General features: G+C 49.7%; 1 protein-coding gene and 1 long non-coding RNA gene across 6 annotated transcripts in view; one reads left to right on the top strand and one right to left on the bottom strand.

Annotated features, from left to right (window-relative positions):
* Positions 1 to 4339: 4339 nt before the first annotated feature.
* ANGPT4 (angiopoietin 4) overlaps positions 4340 to 20414 on the top strand; it is a 31658-nt gene continuing 15583 nt past the window's right edge. For 2 of the 5 annotated variants that reach the window (XM_039863951.1, XM_039863952.1), the window contains exons 1-5: positions 4340 to 5163; positions 12066 to 12221; positions 12783 to 12904; positions 15533 to 15765; positions 19463 to 19578. In XM_039863951.1, the coding sequence (XP_039719885.1) occupies positions 4855 to 5163; positions 12066 to 12221; positions 12783 to 12904; positions 15533 to 15765; positions 19463 to 19578 (936 nt within the window). In that variant the 5' untranslated portion in view covers positions 4340 to 4854. The remainder of the gene's footprint in view (positions 5164 to 12065; positions 12222 to 12782; positions 12905 to 15532; positions 15766 to 19462; positions 19579 to 20414) is intronic. The other 3 variants (XM_039863949.1, XM_039863953.1, XM_039863950.1) reach the window with 3 other exon arrangements.
* Positions 15733 to 17620, bottom strand: LOC120603493 (uncharacterized). The gene is made up of 3 exons (XR_005653027.1): positions 17097 to 17620; positions 16370 to 16451; positions 15733 to 15844 (listed from the first exon to the last, which is right to left on the bottom strand). It is a non-coding gene; the product is annotated as an uncharacterized LOC120603493 (long non-coding RNA).

The following is a 20414-nucleotide window of genomic DNA, read 5'->3' on the forward strand; positions in this document are numbered from 1 at the left end:
AGAGCTGCAAGGCTGGAGCAGGAAGGGCGAAGTGGGGCCCATCCTGAGGGGAGCTAAGCCCCATTCCCCACCTCCACTCTGGACAGCATCAGCAGGTAGGTCAACACTGCCCTCAACACTGGCGGAGGGGTGGAGGGACAGGCAACCAAACCAACCAAACCAATCTGAAAGCCAGAAAAGACAATAACAATAGCAATTGAATGGTAAAATAATAATAATAACAGTAATTCCTAGCAGTTACTGAGTACTGGTCACTGTCCATGTAATTCTCACCATAACCCTGGGGACTGGGACATCTCCATTGTGCCAATATGCAGATGAGGAAATCGAGGCACAGGGAGGTCAAATAACTTGTCAAAGGACAGACAGCTGGAAAAAAGTGGAGCCAGACCAGCACCCCCTCCTCCAATGGAGGAAAAAGAGAGGCCCAGAGATAGGTGGACAGTGGCCAGCCCCAGGTCACACAGCAAGTTGGAGGCAGGGCAGGGGCTGTGAGGGCCTTGCCTCTCAGGGCTGTCTGTCCCTTTCCTCCATAATGCCGCAGGCTCTTCAGGATCTAGGAATGTGCCATGTCATTCCAAGGGCCTGTGGATTCAAGCTTGGGCCTCATTCTCCCAAGGGATCCAGCCTCTACTTGTGCCAAGGGGGTTGGTGGGGCTAGAGAGAGAGAGAAAGGGAGGGAGGAGGGAAGAAGGCTTGTATGAATAGATGGATTCAAGTGGAGGGAGAGTATAAATTGGATTGAGACCGTCTTCTCTCCTGCTCAGTTTTGCAATTTACCGCAGAAACAAAGCCCAGTGTCCAAGAACAGCAAATCAGTTAAGAAAATCCCAGCAGGGCCCCAGCAGAGGCTTTTGCCGCCATTAAACATGTGCTTCTAGCAGACTCTCCTGCTGAGAAAAGTAATTCATAATATAGTGCGAAGTAGAAAAATCGGGCCGTAAAATACATGTACTGTTTCACAGCCATCGAATTGCCACCAAAGGAAAGCAAACAATACTAGGGACGGCAGGACATGGAACAATGGAAACGCAGTGCTCTGATGGTGGGAGATAACTGGTCCCTTGGAAGCACAACTGGGCGGCATCCTCAGCCTGGCACGGCACATACTCCACGTCCCGGGAGGACCGCTCCTCCGTTTAGTACCCAAGGGAAAACTCTGGATGTGGGCACAAGGGCACGTGTATAAGACAGCCACAGCAGCCTTGTGAGGAATAATAGAAGAAGGGAAGCAGCACAAACGCCCGTCCTCTGGGGACTGGATAAAGAGTGGTATATGAGGCAATGCTGCACAGCAGTGGAAAGGAAATGATCCTCGTCACAAAATCTATATATGGAATTTGGATAGATCTGAAAAACATTCTGTGCAAGCAGGACATTGCTTACAGCTTAGCGGCATATATTTAAGTAAACACAAAAATAATATACGTTATTTATCGAAACCTACATATATATATGGGCCTATGGGCAGGAAGGGATAGAAAATGAGACTGGAAAGGAGGATGTGAGAGATGCCAACCTTACCTCTAATACTATTTCATGTCTTTAAAAATCCGGGACAAATTTACAAAACGTTAACATGCAAAATGTTGACGTGTGCTCATTTGGAGTGATGGGTGTATGAGGTTATATTATATTATCCTGTGCACTTTCTGTTGCCTTTTCTTCAAAAGGTAAATCCGAAATAAGTAAAAATGTTTAAGTTTAGAGAACAATCTTTCTGTTTTTCTAGAAAACCCACCCCAACATATATGCATCCGTATAGAGCGGGAAATGATTGGGAAGAAAATACTCCAAAATATTAGCTGTGGATTCTGCCTTCTGCTGATGAGAGCACAAGCAATATTTATTTTTTCCCTCTTGCTAATGTATCTTTTCTGACTTTTCTATGACGGGCATGCTATGCTTGTTTAATAAAAACAAACAAAATAAAGAGGAGCCTGTTAGTCTTCTGGGCCTCCACGAGGTCCCAGGTTCCAAAATAGATCTGTCCTCCGACCTGGCAGGTTTATTCTTCATGTTCTGGAATGAGTGCCAGATGTGGGCTCCGAGTCAGCTGAGCTCCCGAAGCCTGAGAAAGGACGAGCATGGCTGGTGGCTCAGGCTGAGTAGTACAGCAGAGGGTACATGCTCTCCATCCTGGTCCCTTCAGCCTCTGGAGCAGCAGCATGTGAACTCACTCACCCATTTTTCAGAGGAGAAGATGAGGCCAGGGTGGATATGCCTGGGAAAGAGCAACAAATGTTGCTAGCAGGGGCAGCTGTGTCCGAGCTCTGTCTGGCTGAGAATGCACTGGGTGCTAACATGCTGGGTAACTTTGGACATGTCCCAGAGTGTCTCTGGGCCAATTTCTCTGGCAGCCCCAATGGAAACAACCCCACTTCCTGCTGTACCTTTAACTATCATTGGAGGGCCTGAAGGACATTTTTATACAAAGACATACTAGATCTTTCCAATGATACAGATAATAATAACAGCTACCAACTATTGAGCACTGACATGCTAAATACTTAAATGGCATTTTCCCATTCTCCCCTCCTCTGGAAACTGTAATTTCTAGCAATATCTCCCATCTCACATGCTCTTCTGAAACCTCGCGACTTCTCATCAAGAGGTAGTCTATTCCTCCTCCTCCTGAACTTGGGTGGGACTTTGTGACTGCCTCTATGGATAGGATGTAGAAGAGTTGACCCTGTGTAACTCTTGAGGCTAGGTCATAAAAGGTCATATGCCTTTTGCTGGACTCTCTGGAGATGCTCACCCTTGGAATGCAGCCACCATGTCATGAGGAAGCCGCGACCACATGAAGAGGCCATATGTAGTCGCTCTGGCTGACAGCCCCAGCCAAGGTCTCAGGTATGTGAATGGATGGCTTTCGAATGGTTCTAGGCTCTCTAGCCTGCACGCTGCTTCAGCTGACACCAAATGGATCCGAGTCAAACCATGCCCACTGAACCTGACCAAAATTGCACGTTTATGGGTAAAATAGGTGTTGCCAATGTTTTAAACCACTAAGTTTTGCAGTACCTTGTTACACAGCTCTGGTAACTGAAAGACCCTCCCGTACACCTTGCTTATGCGGGACCGTTCTCTCCATTTTATAGATGAGGAAACTGAGTCTCATCTACTAAAGCGAAATCAAGATTCAGTGTCAGGAGTATGGGGCTCTTAATCACTAGACCTGGGTCATAGGAGTGACCTCAAAACTCAGCCTTGGGTCCCTTATGGTCTATCAATTGTGTTGTGTCTCTGGGTTTGGGGTGGAGGAACATGGAGGAGGGAAACAATTGACAGACTGTTGTCTAGATGGAAAGTGTATGGAGATAAAATGATTCTTGCTCCACAGATTCACACCTTAACCTCCTGGGGACACTGACGGATCATCCCCAAGGTTGTCAGCATTCCAGAGCTTCCTGCCAGGACCTCACTACATTGCCATCAGTGGACTGGAGAGATGACCAGGTCATGTCCTCAGGGATGTGAACAGCACAATCAAGAGGCTTTGTGTGTGCGTAAGCTGCCCAGCTTGCAACCCTCATTTATCACCTTGGGTATTGAAATGCAGGGAGCTGTAAAAGGAGGGGAGGTATGGTTCTGGAGTGCTGGATTCTGGAGCTAGGCCAGGAGTGGGAGATTCAGACTGTTGACTTAATCCTCTTCTTTGGATCCAAATACTTAAGGAGCTCCAAATTGCCAAGTGACCTCCAGGAATGATCTGTTTTCCCGGACTTTGCTCCTAGGAGCAAAAAGATCAGTTCTTCCAAGAAAGAAGAAATCTGGAGATGCATGGCCTGGAACTGCATAAGGAGAACAGGCTTAGCTGCCAGCCTGGCCCTGGAGCCCAACACACTCCTTCCAACTTATTTATCAGCTAGGGATTTAGAGCTAGTAACCTCTGATTCCAGGGCTGCACCTCCACCTCTTCTCCCCACCTTCGGCCTCCCCACTCCAGCCAAAGGCAGCCCCAGAATGATCTGCCCCAGGACAGGACAACCTCCCATTACTGTCACAGGGACCTGGCCAGGGCCACCCTAGGGCACAATATCCCCCCACCAAGCCCCAAGGGAGAAGGGAGGATGGGAGCTAACTCCCAGCTGTGGCGCCTACTTCCCCCAGCCTTGCAAGGATTTTCTGTTTCCTGAAATAGACTGGACTGGCTGCTTCCTCCCCAGCTTCACCCCTCTCCCCCCTCCCTTTGCTCTCTCCAGGGGTCACTTCACTTGTGCTAAAATGGAACCAGAGGAGGGGGGGGAAGGTGGAGGGGGAAAGAGGGGAAAACGTGGCAGAGGTGGGGTGTGAAATTTGAGATCATAGCTGGTGGGGAAGGTGGAGAGAGAGAGACAGAGAGACAGAGACAGGAAGAGAGAGGTCAGTTGCGTTTGGTTTTCCGAAGCAGGCAGCACTGGGGGTGTGGTGTTTGAGTCTGTGAGTGTGTGTGCGCTTGTCTGTGTGCATTGTTTTCTTTCCTCCCTCTTGTGGCGAGGCCAGGCCCCCACTGGATAATAAAAGGGCTCTAAGGCCTGAGGCAGAGCAAGGCCAGCGCATGGACAGGGCCGGATGGGCAAGAGAGGAAAAAGGAAGGGAAAGGGGGAAGAATAGAGGTGAAAAGGTGTCTAGAGATGAGAGCAGGAGGCAATGGGAGGAGGCTGAGCAGCTGTGGTATCTGGAACAAGTATAAATAGCCGCCTAGCGGTGAGCTTGGCCAAACAGTTCTTTGCAGCTGCAGCAGCTCTGCTGGCAGGCCTGTCCACTGTTGGCCACAGTAGTTACATCCTGGGCACGGAGCGGGGTGGTGGGCAGACAAAGCTCCTGCGGGCGCTGACCAGACACCCTCCAACATCGCTACATCTCTGGATGCTCTTCTGGACAGCCATGCTGCTGGGTGGACTCCTCATCACTGTGGCCACAGCGACTGTGGCACAGCAGAGAGGGCAGGAGGCGGGCGGGCGCCGCCGGGCACACCGAGTCCAGCATGGCCAGTGCAGCTACACCTTTGTGCTACCCGAGCCTGAGTCCTGCCCGCCAGAGCCTGAGACTTTCAGGGGCTCCAACAGCCTGCAGAGGGACTCACCGGCCACTGCACTGAACCTGGGGGACTGGCCCACCCAGCGGGTACAGCAGCTGGAGAAGGTGCTGGAGAACAACACACAGTGGCTGCAGAAGGTAAGCGCTGGGCCTGCAGAGGTGGGTAGTGGGCAGTGATTGGCAGCTGGAGCATCCACCCCAGAGGCCTTCCCTGGGCACAGAGGGCTGAGCTGATGAGACTTTTGTCTCTGAATTGTACAGATTGGGATAATGAGGCCCAGAGAGGGGCAGGAGTGGGCCTCAGGCCACACAACAAGATTGGGCGGGGTCGGAACTGGAAATCTGACTCCCTAACTGCCATTCATTCATTCATCTGATAGAAATTGAGCGCCACCTTGGGCCAGGCCCTTCCTAGGTGCTGGGGATACAATAGTAAATAGAACAGTAGGTTCTCTCCTGGGCTAGAGGGAGCAAGCGTCATGAAGAAATGAACGATAAAAATCTACTATGTCCAATAGTGAAGCAAAATGAAGGAGGGGAGAAAAGGCAAGGAGTGACCAGCTGGACCTCTCTGTCTGTCTCTGCCCCTCTCTTTCTATCTGTGTCTCTCTGACTCTTGTGGGTCTCTTTCCTGGGGCTCTCACAGTAGCCCTGTGATTTCTAACTGTGTGTGTCTCTGTCACTCTCTGATTCTCTCTCCTGTCTGGCTGGCATCTCCCTCAGCCTCTTCCTGTCACTATCTCAGGTTCTCCTTTAACCACTAGACCCTCTCCCCCACCCACCTGCCTCTGCCTCCCTGGATGTCCACGTGCTCTGTCCACACTGGAGGACACACCACCCTGGTGGCCAGTGCTCACTCCTCAGCCAGGCTACTTGGCTAGAGCCTTTTTTTCTTCCCCTTCTGCACCCGAAGCTTCAGGGGGAAGGTTCAGGGGCTAGGAGGGAGCCTCCCGACCCAGCTCTGCCCCCAACCTCTGTTGTTCGCTCCAGGTCCCCGACATCAAACCTCAGAATAACCTGGCTCCTCAGCCTAGCCTGGCTGGACGTGAGTCAAAAGCACATCCAGTGGGAGCGCAGCATGGGGTTCTGGCCAAGCCTGAGACCCTCCCACACTGGCCCAGGGCTCCCAGCTGTCCTTGCTGCCCCAAGCTGCCTGTAAATTCTTGGCATTTTCAGCCTTTGGTTATCCAAACAAGAAACATTGCCGAACCAAATCTCTTGGGGCTTGATTTCCTAACCCCATGGCTGGCTGCTTTTTGTTTGGGGCTGGGAGATGGGGTGGTGAGAACAGCATCTGCTTCTTGGAGAAATAAGGTTATTTTTCCAAGAAGAGAGCCTAGAAATGGCTGGCACAGATGTCCTCAGCCTAGCGATGGTCCAGGAGCAGCAGCCACAGAGGCCCCTCACAAAGCTTCCTCCAGAGGGACAGGTTTATTTGTTGAAGCATCTTGGCCCAGCCATCCCACTGGGGCAGGGGCGTGTGTTTCTGGTTTTTTCCTTCCACGCCCCAGAGCTAGGCTGGGCTGGAATGTACACAAACCCTCTCCTTCTCTCTTTGGGCAGGAAATGTGAGAAGACAGGCCCTAGGTCTGTCCCCTGAGCCTGCACCTCTAGCCTCTGAGCGTTTGCCTAACCGCAGAGCCAGCTCTGAAATGTCTGGAATGGATCCTGGAACCCGCTGTAGAATCTGAGGTGGGCTGAGCTGGTGACAAAGGGTCATGTCCCAGTGGTGCCAGTGACTAGCTGTGGGGCCCTGGGCAGTCACCTGCATCATTTGGTTCTTCTGCCTCCCAGAGAGAGCAAAAGATAAAGATAACCAGATGTACCGAGCACTTACTGTGTGCCAGACACTGTCCTTGTGCCTTGAGGGTGTTATCGCATTTAATTCTTACAATGAGCCTATGAAGCAATACTGTTTGCTCATTGATAGTTGAGGAAACTGAGGCACTAAGTGGTGAGGTGACTTACCCAAGACCACATGGCCAGGAAAGATGAAGTCAGAGTCACACTCAAATACAGCAGACACACTCTCGCCTCAGAGCCTTTGCATTTGCCTTTCTCTCTGTCGGGAGTTTCTTTCCTCTTGACTTTCCCACGGCTGGCCCCTTCTCATCCTCTCAGCTCAGATGGTCCCCTCTGGGGAGGGTTTTACTATCGCTCTGGCTAAACTTGCCCTTGACTCCGCTCATTACCCTATCTTGTTTTTTTTCATAGCACTCATTACTATTGGAATTTAACTGATGGATTTAGCGGAAGTGCACTAGAGTCAGATAACTGGGCAATTTTGTTTATTCCTGATTCCCTAGTACCTAGGACAGCACCTAGGCCAGCACCTAGGCCATAGTAAGTGCTCAAGAAATAATTCTTGAGTCAATACTTGAATGAAGCACAGAAGGTGAGAGATTAGATTGAGGAAACATTTATTATGATGACATATATTTATATCTGGAATGCTTCATAAAACCTTGTATTGGTAGGTTTGTTTTTTATTGTATTTTATTCCACACGGAGTGAAATCCACCCTTTAACATATAGTTCTGTGAATTTTGACAAACGTATACAGCCCTGTAACCACCGTTACAGTCACGATATAGAACATTGCCAACAACCCCCCACATTCTCATGTCCTTTTGTAATCAGTCCCCACCCTCCCCCTGGCCCAGCCCCTGGCAACCACAGATTCTGGCTTTTCCAGAAAGTCATGTAAATGAATCCTACAGGATGTAGCCTTTTGAGTCTTGCTTTTTTCATACAGCATAATCCATCTGAGATGCATCTATGCTGCTGCCTGCATCAGTAGTTTGTTCCTTTTTATTGCTGAGTAGAGTCCTTGGATGGATAGATCAAAGTTGTTTATCTGTTCACCAGTTGAAGTTTTTTTAATTTAAATAATGCAGGAGAGAAGCAGGTTTGCGAAGAGCTCCTTGGCTACTAAGACTGCTCATCCATAGATGTTCATCTATTGTCTTTCTGAAATACCTTTCTTCCTTCCCCTTCCCCTGGCTGTCAGAACTCCTTCCCTTTCCTTCAAGGCTCTTTTCAAATGCCCTCTCCACAACAAAGAGCAAGGTTTACTGCCCAGATGTCACAGATTGGTAAGTGAGACTCAAAGAAATGTAGCCCTCAACCACTAGAGGCCCACGGCTAGAGTGCAGTAGAGTCAGAACTCAAACCCAGGGCTAAGGGGAAAGTGGAGCAGCCCAAGCAAGGGCCAAAGATCAGTCTCTTTGCAGATTGGAAGGGTAGGGTACTGGGAGGCCAGAGCCCCATTACTCATCTCAGCCCTGATAATTTACCAGCATGAGAGTGACAGAGAAAGAGCAGGTCCAATGGACGGGGAGGAGAAGCTGTGGCAGATCCCAACCCAGGTCGGTTTCTCCATTGGGATTCTTCCCCTACCCTTCTAACTGGCTCCTCAGTTAGACCCCACCCCCGCCACACAGACCATTAGTCACCAGAGCCCCAGCCTGGCCATACTGGGCCCATCTGGTCTGGATTACCCATCCCAGGGCCCGTGGTAGTAGGCGGGTGTAGCAAATTGGGTGATGGGCCCCAGCTGTGGGTAGCCTTTGCCCCACCCAGCCACTTGCAGCCACAAGACAAGAGACCAATGAGGGTGCTGAGGGAGCATCCGTGTCACTCAGAATGACCCCAAGCTACCCTGAGGGTCCATCCAGCTCTGTAGACCTAAGGAAACACCCCTGAGCAAGGAGTCTTAGAACCTAGCACAGCTGGTCATGATCTTGGGCAAGTCTTCTAGACCTCAGTTTGCCCATTTGCAAATGAGAGGCCTGGAGGAGATGCCTGAGAAGGGCTCACTGCAGAAGCTCGGAGCCTGGGAGTCTGCATTTTAAACCAAGTCCCAGGAGGTTCATGATTCATGGGAAAGTGCAGGAGCGGCCTCAGTATACCTCTGCTTACCTTTATCCACCCTGGTGCACACTGGCCAACCAATTGTTAGAATCCTGGGGAGCTGACAGAGGTGTGGTGGGAAAGAGTCTGACCATTGGGGGCGATGGTAGCATGGCCCAGGGCAGGGGGAAATGAACTAAATCAAAACTCCCATTGGAATCATATTGGCCAGAACTTACTAGTGGATTGAGCAGCAGGTGAGAAAAAGAACAGTCAAAGCTAAGGGTTTGGGGCTTAAGCACTGGGTGGGGCCATTTACTGAGAGGAGAAAGACTGAGGGATAATGGGATGGACATGCAGGGACCAGGGCGATGGGAGCTGGGGAATCGAGGGTTCCATGTTGGAAGCTTTTGCTTGAGACACTTGTTGGAAACCCACTTGGAGGTTGCCAGTGGGTGGGACATTCAGAGGTGATGGCACCATCAGCATGGAAAGGAGTGTGAAAGTCCTAGGAACACCTGTGAAGGGCCCCGATGCATTTGGGGCTTCGGACATTTGATATGGTGAAGCTCTTGGATCTCTTTACAGAATAATGCTTTTAAATACCAAAACAAACACATAAGAACACCCAGTGATATTACAATCATAATCAAAATATTAAAATTAAATCTGCGTTTTAGCTGTATCATTATCTAGTGGTGAGTTTGAGAATGTTCATACTTCCGCAGTCATAATGAGCAAAAACAGTATTTTAAGACACTATAACACTTGCGTTATGACATGAAATTATGCGGGATTTCTATTTGGTAAGGAAGTCACAGGATGGGAGAATCGTGCTTTGGTTTTTGGCCTGTGCTCAGAATTCAAGGAAATGCCAAACTTTAATTACAAAAGAGTGAACGGAAGATATAATTTTTTTCTTACTCAAGTTCATGGACCTCCTGAATTCTCTTCACACACCCTATGGTCCCCCATAAGGACCCTTGACCTAGGGAAAGAATGTACAGAGATGAGGGCCCAGGACTGGGCCATGACAGCCCCCACTGTGTAAGATCCTGGTTAAGGAGGACTCAGAGAGGAAGTGATGGGGGAGGGAGGAGAAAAACTAGGAAAAGGTGCATCTGGAAAGTGCTTCCAGAAAGAGGGAGGGGCCATCTGTGTTGACTGCTGCTGAGATGGAGATGGAGATGGAGATGAGAACACAGAAGTGTCCCTTGGCCTGGCTTATCAAGGAGGCCAAATTAAAGAGTGAAGGGGCTCCCGGAGCTGGAGAGACAGACCAACAGGGTGCACAGGGTTTGTTGGGATGGGTTATGTTTTTTTCTTGAGCGTGAAAAATACACAGCTTTCATTATATTATTATTTATGCTTTTTTTGGTATGTGTGAAGCACATCATAATAATGTTATTAAATTTTCTTTAAGGTGAGGGTGGGGATGGAAGTGAGAAGATGGAGGCAACTTGTTCAAGAAGTTGTATTATTGAAGGGAAGCATAGAAATTGGAGATGCCCCTGGAGGGGGCTGTGGAGTCAAGGGTAATTTTTCTTTAATTTTTAGATGAGCGCTATTGGAGCATGTTTGCATTGTTACAGGGGACAGTGGGTGGGAGGCTGAGGTTGCAGGAGAAGAAGGAAGGGGCCACGGGACAGAAGCTCGAGAAGCTTGAATGTGCTTGTGCTCCTGGTCCTAGGTCCCCTTTGTGACCTCTACACCTGAGGTTCTCATACTTATTTGAGCATGAGATTCACCTGGAGGGCTGGGCACCACCCCTGAGTTTCTGATTCAGTAGGTCTAGGGTGAGACCTAGAAATGTGCATTATTAACAAGCTCCTGGTGATGCTGCTTCCAGGATCACACTTTGAGAACCACTGCTTTAATAGATAGCAGCACCCTTCACATGCACCCCCTTCAGGATTTGACCTTGCACTACAATGGGAAGTGCCCCTTCAAAAGCAGTCTGGGGTGGAAGGGGTGGAAGCAGACAGTTGAGATGGAAGAGAGGAGAACAAACACAGAAGGAAGCAGACAGAGCCTGGCCCCTCAGCCAAGGTCACCACCTCTCCCTGGGGAGCACCAGTCTGCCCTATGGGACCTCCTGGAAGACTGAGCAAGAGGGCAAGAGAAGAAGCCAGGGCCAGGGGGTAGATGTGGTGGGGACAGGCCAGCATGTGCACAGAATGGAGAGGGAGTGGAGGAGGGGCACTGAGCCCTGAGAACACACTGTTCACCTTTGCAAATTGATCCTGGTCCCACTGCCAGACCAGCTTCTCCCGCTCTTGGGAAAAAAAGCAGCCCTGTCAAATAAATAAACATTAGCTTATAGAGTCCCAGAATATTAGAGCTGGGAGAACCCTTGGAGACTGACCAGATCAGCCTTGCTTTGCAGATGGAGAGGGCCAGAAAAAGTCCATCTTGGCAGATGGACCTACACACTCTTATACCGAGAAAGATATGTTGCCACACTCAGCTGCTGGCTCTCCTCTAGGAAGCTGGGTAATGGGCATGAATTTGGGGGTTATGCTCTGACCATTTGCTGTTCTCCTTTTTCCATTAGTTCATTGAATGCTTTTCTATTGAGCACCCACTGCGAATTAAGCATTGTGCTAGACGTGGACATAAAGTGGCGAGCAAGACCGAGTCACTGGTTTCATGGATCTGACATTGCAAGGAGAAAACAGACAATCGACAGATAAATGTGCAATATAAAGTCGGGGATTGATAAGTGGTAGGAAAAGACCTGAAGTGACATGAGAGAGTAAGCCATGCCAATGGGGACGGTGAGGAGGAAAGTTTCGGGGCACAAGGAAGAGCAAGCATGTGCAAAGGCCCTGAGGTAGGCACATGCTTGCTGTGTTGGAGGGATGTCATAGAGGCCAGTGCCTTTGTAGCAGAGTGAGGGAGAGAGGACAAGAAGAGGAAATCAGGAGAGGAAGGATATGATTTGACTTAGGTTTAACAGGATCCCTCTGGCTGCTGAGTGGAGGATGCACGGGGCAGAGAGGAATAGGAGTGGAGGCAGAGAGGCCAGGGAGAAAGCTACTGGAATAGTCCATGCGAGTAGTGATGGTGGCTTGGCCTAGAAGGGAGGCCTCTCCTGGTTGTTCTATGTCCTTCATGGAGACACATGGAAAGGACAGGGGCTTTCCTCCAGCCCCCACCCATAACCTTAGCCCACGGTCTCCCCACAGCTAGAAAGGTACATCCAGATGAACTTGAGGTCGGAGCTGGCGCAGGTACAGCAGCACATGGTCCAGAACCAGACGGCCACCATGCTGGAGCTAGGCACCAGCCTCTTGAACCAGACCACCACCCAGACCCGCAAGCTGACCGATTTGGAGGCTCAGGTACCAGAGGGTGATCACACGAAATGGAGGGACTGTGGCCGGCTGGGCTGTCTCATAGCCCAGGTCATCTTCCCTTGACCTCCTTCCCTGGGTGAGGTCATAGCTTCCTCTGAGCCTGTATCACCCTGGGGCCCCTCCCTGATGACCCTGTCATGGGGCCAGAGTGGGAGCTGTGAAGGGCAAGGGAAGTAGAAATGTACCCATCTGGACGACAGAGCTGATGAAACTTGCTGATGGATTGGATGTGGGAGTCAAGGGTGACTTTTCCTGGAGTCTGAGCAGCAGGAGAAATGGAACTGCCATGTGCAGTGATGGGAAGAGCAAATTTAGGAAGCCAATCATAAGCTCAGTTTAGGGCCTGTGAGTGAGTGAGTGAGTGAGTGAGTGAGTGAGTGAGTGAATGAATGAATGAATGAGAAACCACAGGAACTAACTACTGGGAGGGTAGAAACAGGTCAGCATGTTTCTGAAATGGCAGAGCTTGTGGGCAGGTGGGCGGCTACTGAGCAGGGCTCTTTCAGGGTTTATGTAGCCCCCACCCCTTCCTACTTTCTGAGGCAGGTCCTGAACCAGACGTCGCGAATGGAGATCCAGCTGCTGGAGACCTCTCTGTCTACCAACAAGCTGGAGAAGCAGCTGCTACTGCAGGGCCATGAGCTCCACCAGCTGCAGGGCCACAACAGGTAGGCCAGTACTGGCACCCTGACACTGGGCTGAGACAGGGGCTAGGGCCAGGCTGGGGCCGAAGTGGGAAGCTGGATATGTGCTAGTGCCTGGGACAGGGGCTGATACACAGCTAAAGGCCTGAATTAGGACTAGAGTGAGGAAACATTTGTGGACTAGGGCTGGAGCTAAAGCTGGGACTAGGCCAGAGCAGGGGTAAAAACTAAAATCAGGGTTGGAGACCACACTGCAGCTTAGACTGAAAGTGAACACTGGGGCTGGGCTGAGACTGGGGCTGGGGGCCAGGCAGGCACAGGGCCTGGCTACCCAGCACTACCTAGGGAGGAGGCATTTTCCTAGGGATCAGGCACCCCATTTTTTCCTTCCCCCTTCCTTCCTTTCTTCTTTTTTTTCCTTCCTTCTTCTTTTTTTAAATTTTTTTCTGCATGTATTTATTTTATAAATTTTAACAGATTTATTGAGCTACAAGTTACATACCATACAATTCGCCCTGTAAATTTTAATTTGATTTGCTTATTTGTAAATAAATAAATCTGATCTCGTCCACCAATTTTCCTTCCCGGATGTAATTACAGTTACCAGTTTCTTGTCTGCACTGGTGGAGAGTCTTTGCATGTATAAGCAAATACACATGAGAAGAACACCCTTTATATTACAAAGGAAGAAAGGGTCATTGGTATAGCTAAGGCAGGAAAACAGACATCGAAGGCTGATTTCATCTCAGGTTCAAGCTCAGTGGAGAAAACACTCCTAAAGCCGGAGGAGGCAAAACCTCCACATGGAGGCAGCCACAGGCTTGTGTACAGGGTGAGATGTTCTTGTTGCCCATGTGCTGGGTCAAGTAAGGCTACAGGGATTACCCAGCCCCTTCTGATCTGGGTGCAGTTCATGATAGTTTGTCACCTTCTCATTCTTATCCCCAGGGTAGGGGAGAGCAAGGACTGGGACACTTTCCATCATGCTGAATTGGCACCAAGTGCCTACAAATCAGTGAAGATGTAGGATGTCATCAGTAAGTTCTCGGCCCATGGAGACAGCTAACATTCTAGGATCCACATGTGCCAAAATGTTCTCTCTTCTGCAGCATAATTTGGGGTTCAGGGGACATTCTTCCTACTCTGGTTGGACTTACTTTGTTAGTCTGGAGAATAGATCAGCACGACCTCCACATATAGGAAAATCTCTCCCTCCTATGCCTTTCCATCAGCCACCACCCACCCACAGCAGAGGTAGCTGCTATTCCTAGTTTCTTGTGAGTCTTTCAGTCAAATTAACCAACAATATTTTTTTTAAAAAAAAAAAGAAGGAATTTGTGTTTGAGCTCTTACCCTGTGTCAAGGCACTATTATAGACACAGGGGTAACAGAAGTGAATAAATAGACAAAAATCCCTGTTCTGGTGGAGATGACATTCTATAAGCTGATATTCCAGATTTCTTATAAACATGTATGAATAGCCCCTTTTTGCCCTTTTTAACCCCAAATTTAGTATTCAACTGCACCTTGATTTTTTTTCAGTCACCCTAGAAATGGTTCTACAAGTGCATGACACCCTTGCTCATTCTCTTCCCCAACTGCATAATGTTTGTTGTATGGCTGTCCATACATTTATTTCTGCATCCCCAATTAGTGGGTATTGAGGTTGTTCCCAATTTTTTACTGTTACAGCCAATAATATGATGACTGGTGTTCCATGTCTCATTGCACACACACGTGAGCAAATCAGTGGGATAAAATGCCAAACGTGAAAGAGCTGAGTCAAAAGCTTCTTTCTTTTTAAAATCTCTTCTTTTTCTTTAACTCATTACAAAAATGCCTCATGCTTATTATTTCATCAGACAACAGAGACCTGTATAAAATGATAGGGCAAGTCAGTCACCTTTACCTGCCCCCTCTTCCATCCACTGAGACCTGCTCTGCAGAAGTAACAGCACGTAATGGATTTTCTTCCACTTTTTCTACAAACACAGGCACCGCCGCGTCCTTCCATGTGTCTTGTCATGCCTTTTCCGCAAGTTCACCGGCAGCTCTCTACTTTTACATTAATACCTTTTTTCTTTCACTCTTTTTCATCGTCCCACATGTGGGGTTAGACTAGAAGCATTGACGTGGCAGGCTCCTTCCACTCCACGTCCTGGACAGCTTTCCAATTCTGTGCAAATGGCTCTGCCTCCTTCCTATTCCTGGCTCCAGAACATTTCCAGGGACACCCAACAGAAGATTCAGCTGTTGGGCTTTTAGACTGTTTCGTTTTTACCCTATTCCAACCAATCCCCCAGTTGGCATTCTTGCCTGTGCTCCCTGGAGGCCACCTCCTGAGAGTGGACTGCTGGGTCAAAGGAGCCCAGTTGGGATTTGATCGTGGCTACCTGGTTGCTGACATGGTCCTCCCACCTCCAGTTCTTGCCTCTACTGGACCAGAATCCACCAGATTCCAGGGCCGAGTTTCTCTTTTCTCCACTTCTTGTTCTGTGTCACGGACCTCTGGACTGTGCAGCCCTGAGCTGGACGCTCTGCCCCTCTGAGCCTCAGCGCCGGTCTGTGCCGTGGAGTCACCCGGGGTGAAAGCGTAGAAGTGTGGCTGCTTTGTGGGACGGTGGGCTCACCTCTGTGCGCCCCGCCCCTCAGCGCGCTGGAGACGAGGGTGCAAGCCCTGGAGACTCAGCAGCAGGCAGAGCGAGCCAGCCTCCGCGGCGAGAAGGAGCGGCTGAGGCGCCTCCTGGGCCGCCAGAGCGGCGCCCTCGCCGGCCTCGAGCGAAGCCTGCGCGCAGCCAGAAGCAACTCCAGTCTCCTGCAGCGCCAGCAGCGCCAGCTGCTGGAGTCTGTGCAGCGTCTGGTGCGAATCGTGGCCCAGGGCCTAGGTGAGCTATCGGAGGGCACGGGGTGGGGGCAGGGGAAGACCCTTCCTGTTCTCTCTGGCGCCTGGAGGCCTCCCACCACCTGTGAAATAGAAATAACAACAAACAATAATAATAATGGTAACAACAATAATCCCAACAGGAGACAGTCCAGACTCTTCTTCCTGATTCCATGAGTGACCTTGGACATGTCCTTATCCGTCTGTTGGCCTGTTTCTCCATCTGTTTAATGGAGGTGATGATAGTAACAAGACCACTACTGGCTCAGACTGACAATTTTGGGATCAGGGATCCACCCTCATCTCCATTTGTTTGGGCTGGCCCCAAAGCTCTGGTGGGCCTCGGCTTCCCCATCTACAGAAAGGGGAGGTTGGACACAATGTTTCCCCAAAGAGTTCTTTCACCCTAATGCCCTTGCCCTTAAGCCCAATAGGCCAAACAGAAATGAGGACGCATTCCTGGCCCTGGCTTCCGAGAAGGGAGAACAATGCCTGGGCCATTCGCCAGCCCCCACTGGCTCCTTCTAATGGGGCTCACTGGGGGTGGCCAAAGCACTCCTGGTTCCAGCTTCAATTACTCAGTCAACAAGTATTTACTGAGTACTCACTGTGTGTCAGGCCCAGTGCTGGGGATACAGCAATGAACAGCATCACTGTAGACCATGTCTGTAAAAATGCCCAACTCCCTGTCTGTCACAGAGGGAAAGAGATAGAAATGAATATTTGTTAAGTGCCTGCTGTGTGCCAGATTCCCTGCTAGGACTGTTCCTGAAGTTTCCGGACCATGGGAGGCCTAAAAGGCTGCACTAAGGAAAGGGGACTTTTACCTGAGGGCAGTGGAGAGCCACTTGGGGGCCTTGAACAGGGTAGAACGGTTTTAGGAAGTTCAGTTGGAACCATGGTGTAAAGGATGGCTTGGTAAGGAAGACTGAAGAAAGGGTTCCTACTGCCGCAGAGCATCACAGGGGAGGCTGGGAAGCCTTTACAATGCAAGGAATCAAGCAGTGGTGATGAATGCCAGGCACTGTGGCTGGCAGCAGTTTGGGGACAGAGGATGGCACCACGACTCCGTCTAAGTCAAGCAGACCCTGCAGAGTAGGGGTTTAAGGCCCAAGGAAGCCATGGGCAGGAGAGGTAGATGCATTTCAAACCATGAGATGCAGCGTGACCCAAACCCATCACCGGCTGGTGCATTGCCCAATGGGGAAGCTGCCTAAATTAATCCCATGTGTGGATTTCTTATAGTTCAGCCCAGTCCATGGGGCCCTGGCATGATGCCTCTCCCCACAGGCTCACCCTAACCCATTCTCCAGCTGTGGCCCAATGTCAACTCACCATTTTGGGTGGGAGGTTGTGTTGGACATTTCACTTTAGGCACGCTTTGCCCAAAGACCCTGTCTTCCTGCCACATTATCACCAAGGAAGGATGGTACGAAGTTCTTTCTCCTCCCTGTCTAGACGGAGAAACTGAAAGAGGATTTGTCACCAGATATAGAATAAGATTAGACAAAGACAGGCACAGGAACCAGGCATCCTTAAGGCTTACCAGGAAGCCTGCACCCTTCACTGCATTGCTTTCTCATTGAGGCAGATAGAGGCTGGCAATGGATGGAGAACTCAGGGAGTTCAGAAGGTTAGAAGGACAGGGACACAGGTGGAGAAAACCTAGCCCGTGCACAATAGCAGGAGTGACATTCGTTAGCATGGTCTGTTTGCTCAGCCTTATATAAGCCCAGTGGTGGAGACCCAAGGGGATGTGGGTAGTAGGAAGGGCACGGGCTTTGTAGTCAGATGGATGAGAGTTCAAGCTCTGGCTTCTTAACTACTGGCACTGGGACTGTGCCCAAGTCATTTAACATTTCAGAACCTCAATGTTCCTCACCTATATAATGAAAATAATAATAGCACCTATCTCACAGAGTTCCTGCACAGAGGACCAGAAAAGTTCATGTCCATGAAGGAGCTGAGCACAGCGCCTGTGGCCAAAAGGTGACAAAGCTATACAAATCACCAGCCCAGGAATTCAGAGGGGATCACCAGCCCAGGAATTCAGAGGGGGCCCAGGTCGGGGCCAAACTGTTACTTATCAATACCAGTCCATCCTTACAGTTAAGCCCCCAAAAGATGTTTTTCCTGGCCCCAAACTGCTCCTGGCAGCACCTAGCTGTGAAACATACAATACATGGTGGATAGTTCATTTTTATTGTTATTACTGCTGTTCTTATTATCGCTATGTTGCTGCCTGAGGAAAGCAATAGTGGACAGAGCCTTGGGAAGGCTGGCTGGAAATCTAAGACCAACTCCCAGCTCCACCTTCACCTGGCCAGGTAAAGTTGGGCCTGTCCCTGCTCACATCTAGGCCAGCACTTTCCCCAGGCTTAGCAGTTCCCCCAAGGACAAGGGAGCTGACAGCTGGAGTCATGGAGACTGTCCAGGGAGGGTTTGTGGATGAGCTCGGATGGATTGGGAGCCTTAGTCACTTCATTTATGATCTGGGAACAACAGCTTCCTACCAACAGGTGCCTAAGTTTCAGGACCTGGGATCCAGGTTCAAGTATGAGGCCAATACAGGAAGTCCTGCCCACCTGGTAGCCTCCTGGTTCCTCATTGGGGAAGAGAACTATCCATCTAGAACTTTGCTCCATTCTTGAATAACGACCTTCCTAGAGATTGGATTCTGGTGAACTCACTGCTCAAACCTCTAATTGGATCCCACTAAAAGGAGCCAGCGTGGGAATTTGAAACTCCTATAGTTTATTTGTCAATAGTCGCTTTTTCAGGCCAGGCCTGGAGGCTCCCATGTCCCTGGGATTCGGTAATTAATATTCTCCCAAAGGAAGAAACATGGGCTCTTAAGGCCAGTGGTCAGCTCCTAGTAGGGACATAATGAGGGTCCACCTCCAGGGCTGCAGGGATGTGCAGCTGGAGGGGTGGGCTGTGGAGAAGACTCTGGTCCCCAGCTCCATGGACAAATCGCTGGAGAGAGGGAAGTCTCTGTCACCCCAGCTGTGTGCCCTTGATCCACTTACCTCACTCTTGGGCCTGTTTTCTGGGATAAGGGAGTACCTCATGGAGTTCAGGCCCCAATGACCCTCCCCCAGAAGACTCTAGCAGCCTTATGTCTGGCCTCCCTGATTTGAGTCTTATCCCCTCTAGTCTCTGTTCCACAATCTGGCCAGAGTGCTCTTCCTCAGCATAGTCTGAGCTCCACAGCCTGACATTCAAGGCTGACCTGGCCTCTGCTGAAATCTCAACTTCATGTGTCCCTCATTGGTAACCCTCTCTGAGATAGTCTTGCCCTACTCCTCTCAGGTTCATCAAACAGCTAGAGCTCTCTCTGGCCTCAATCTTGTTTTCATGGTGTGAGTCATTTCCCCTCCTGGCCTCAGTCAGTTTCTGTCACCTCACCCTGTTCCCTGCACACACCTGGACTGTTCTCACCTCAGAGCCTTTGCATATGCTGTTCCTTCTGCCTGGAACACCTTCCCCTTTCTCCACCTGGGCAACTTCTGTGCCTTATCCAGGTTCCAGCTCACTATCACATCCTCTAGGAAAGCTTCCCAGATCTGATTCATCTTCCTGTCTGCAACACCTCCCCATCAGAACCTGGCACAGAGAAGGCAGGAATGCCTACCTGGCCCTTTTCTCCCTAGCTCACTTCCAGTTTTTTGTTTTTTGTTTTTTGTTTTTTGTCATTGTAGCCTCCATGAGGTCATCTGAGCAGGTGTTCCAGGACTGTGCAGAGATCCAGCGCTTTGGGGCCAATACCAGTGGCGTCTACACCATCCATGTGGCCAATATGACAGAGCCCAGGAAGGTTAGGAGGCTCCATGAGGGCTGAGGCTTTCAGAGGGTCCTGAGCCAAGGCCTTTGCAGACAAATCCCTACCCTCATTAGCTTCTTGCCTTGTTCAACATTTGAGATTCCAAAGAAGGGATAGCCTTACCTTCTGGAGTCCCAACCCAAACAGGAGAAAGATCATAGGGTTAAGGGAGAAGTTCCCAAAGTTGGAATTGCACCTTCCCTGCCATCTTGTCCAGAGATGCCTTTAGATTGGAATAGCAGGAAACAGTTCTATATTGTTTAAGGTAATGGTAGCTGATATAACAAATAAACCCTGAAATTCCAGAAGTTTAACACAAAGAAATGTATTTCTAGTTTACAGTAGTCTGGTTGAAGGCAGGTGTAGAGGCTTTGCTCCACGTGGGAAATTAGGGACCGGGGCTGACGGAGGCCACACCATCTTCAGTGAGTGGTCCCAAGGTTGCCCTGAGTTCCGAGGTCCAGTTTTCAGATGGGAAGGAGAATCAAGGGAAAGTGCAGATGTCAGGAGTGAGAATTTGAGGCCCAGATCCAGACGCTGAAGGGTATGGGGAACAAATAGCCAGTCTTCCCACTTCATACTTCCCTTTTCAATTTCCTTTCAACCCTTCTGAATATATTGAGGAGGATGTCTCAGTCTGTTTCCAGATTATCTTTAACACTTCTCACACACCTGCCAAACTCCCCTTTTAACAAAGAGAGATCAAGTTTTCCATTTTTAGCTAGAATTTCATAATACTATTTTGTTTTTATTATATTTAGTTTTATAATTATCTAAATAAAGGCTAGTGTTATTAGTTTTCCACTTATGTTACTGATAAGATGCCCTTT

This window comes from Pteropus medius, unplaced genomic scaffold (assembly GCF_902729225.1).
Source record: "Pteropus medius unplaced genomic scaffold, Ma_sr-lr_union100, whole genome shotgun sequence".
In the NCBI taxonomy this organism is placed as follows: Eukaryota; Metazoa; Chordata; class Mammalia; order Chiroptera; family Pteropodidae; genus Pteropus; species Pteropus medius.